Source organism: Penaeus monodon, chromosome 27 (assembly GCF_015228065.2).
Source record: "Penaeus monodon isolate SGIC_2016 chromosome 27, NSTDA_Pmon_1, whole genome shotgun sequence".
Classification (NCBI taxonomy): Eukaryota; Metazoa; Arthropoda; class Malacostraca; order Decapoda; family Penaeidae; genus Penaeus; species Penaeus monodon.
In genome coordinates, this window is record NC_051412.1 from 39404494 (window position 1) to 39405234 (window position 741).

Consider the following 741-nt stretch of genomic DNA (forward strand, 5'->3'; position numbering starts at 1 on the left):
TGCGAAGATGATCTGCCTCTCTCATGACCGCCCCCCCCCCCTCCAGCCTCCATTGCCAGCGTGCACAGCGCCCGCATGCCACAGGCCGAGGGTAGGGCGTCCCTGCTTATCTCTGTCTCTCGCCCTTTATTCTCCCCCTCATGTCCCCCGCCCTTTATTCTCCTCCCCGCAGGTAATCCACCGCCTGTACCTGCCTTACCTGGACGACGAGATCCACCACACCGGCTGGAACACGTGCTCTTCGTGTTACGATGACCCGACGCGCGTGCGCAACCGCCTGGTCGTCCCCGCCCTCGGGTCGTCTAGAATCTACGTGCTCGACATCTCCGAGAACAGGAAACCCAAGATGTTCAAGGTCAGGTCAAGACACGGCTCCTAACACGGAAATAACACTGCTACCAAAAACAAATGATGTTCAGTGCATAGCCCCTGGCACTAAAATAACATTGTTTATTTCAGTTCCCTGTTAATTTTGTCAGTTCCAGCATGTGTTGCAAATTCGTATCTTTTTATTATTGAAGTTTTCCTCGTAATTATAAATATCTCAAGGAAGCTTGACCATCTTATTTTTTTAATTTAATCTTTCCCTGCTGATAACAGAGCCTTATCTTCGTGAACTCACCGGTGGTAACCAGTTATATCTGGTAAACACATTCTTTTTATATCAATGAATGTCACAAAAACGTGACCTTCATTTTTTTATTTAGTTATGATGCAATTATGCAAATGCATGAGTGAGTA

The 741-nt window shown here is 47.5% G+C and overlaps 1 protein-coding gene across 2 annotated transcripts in view; it reads left to right on the forward strand.

Annotated features, from left to right (window-relative positions):
* Positions 1-741, forward strand: part of LOC119590853 (methanethiol oxidase-like) — a gene marked incomplete at its 3' end in the record, with an annotated part of 18823 nt that overhangs the window by 8467 nt on the left and 9615 nt on the right. For both annotated transcript variants that reach the window (XM_037939611.1, XM_037939610.1), the window contains 1 exon segment: positions 173-355. In XM_037939611.1, coding sequence (XP_037795539.1) covers positions 173-355 — 183 coding nt within the window.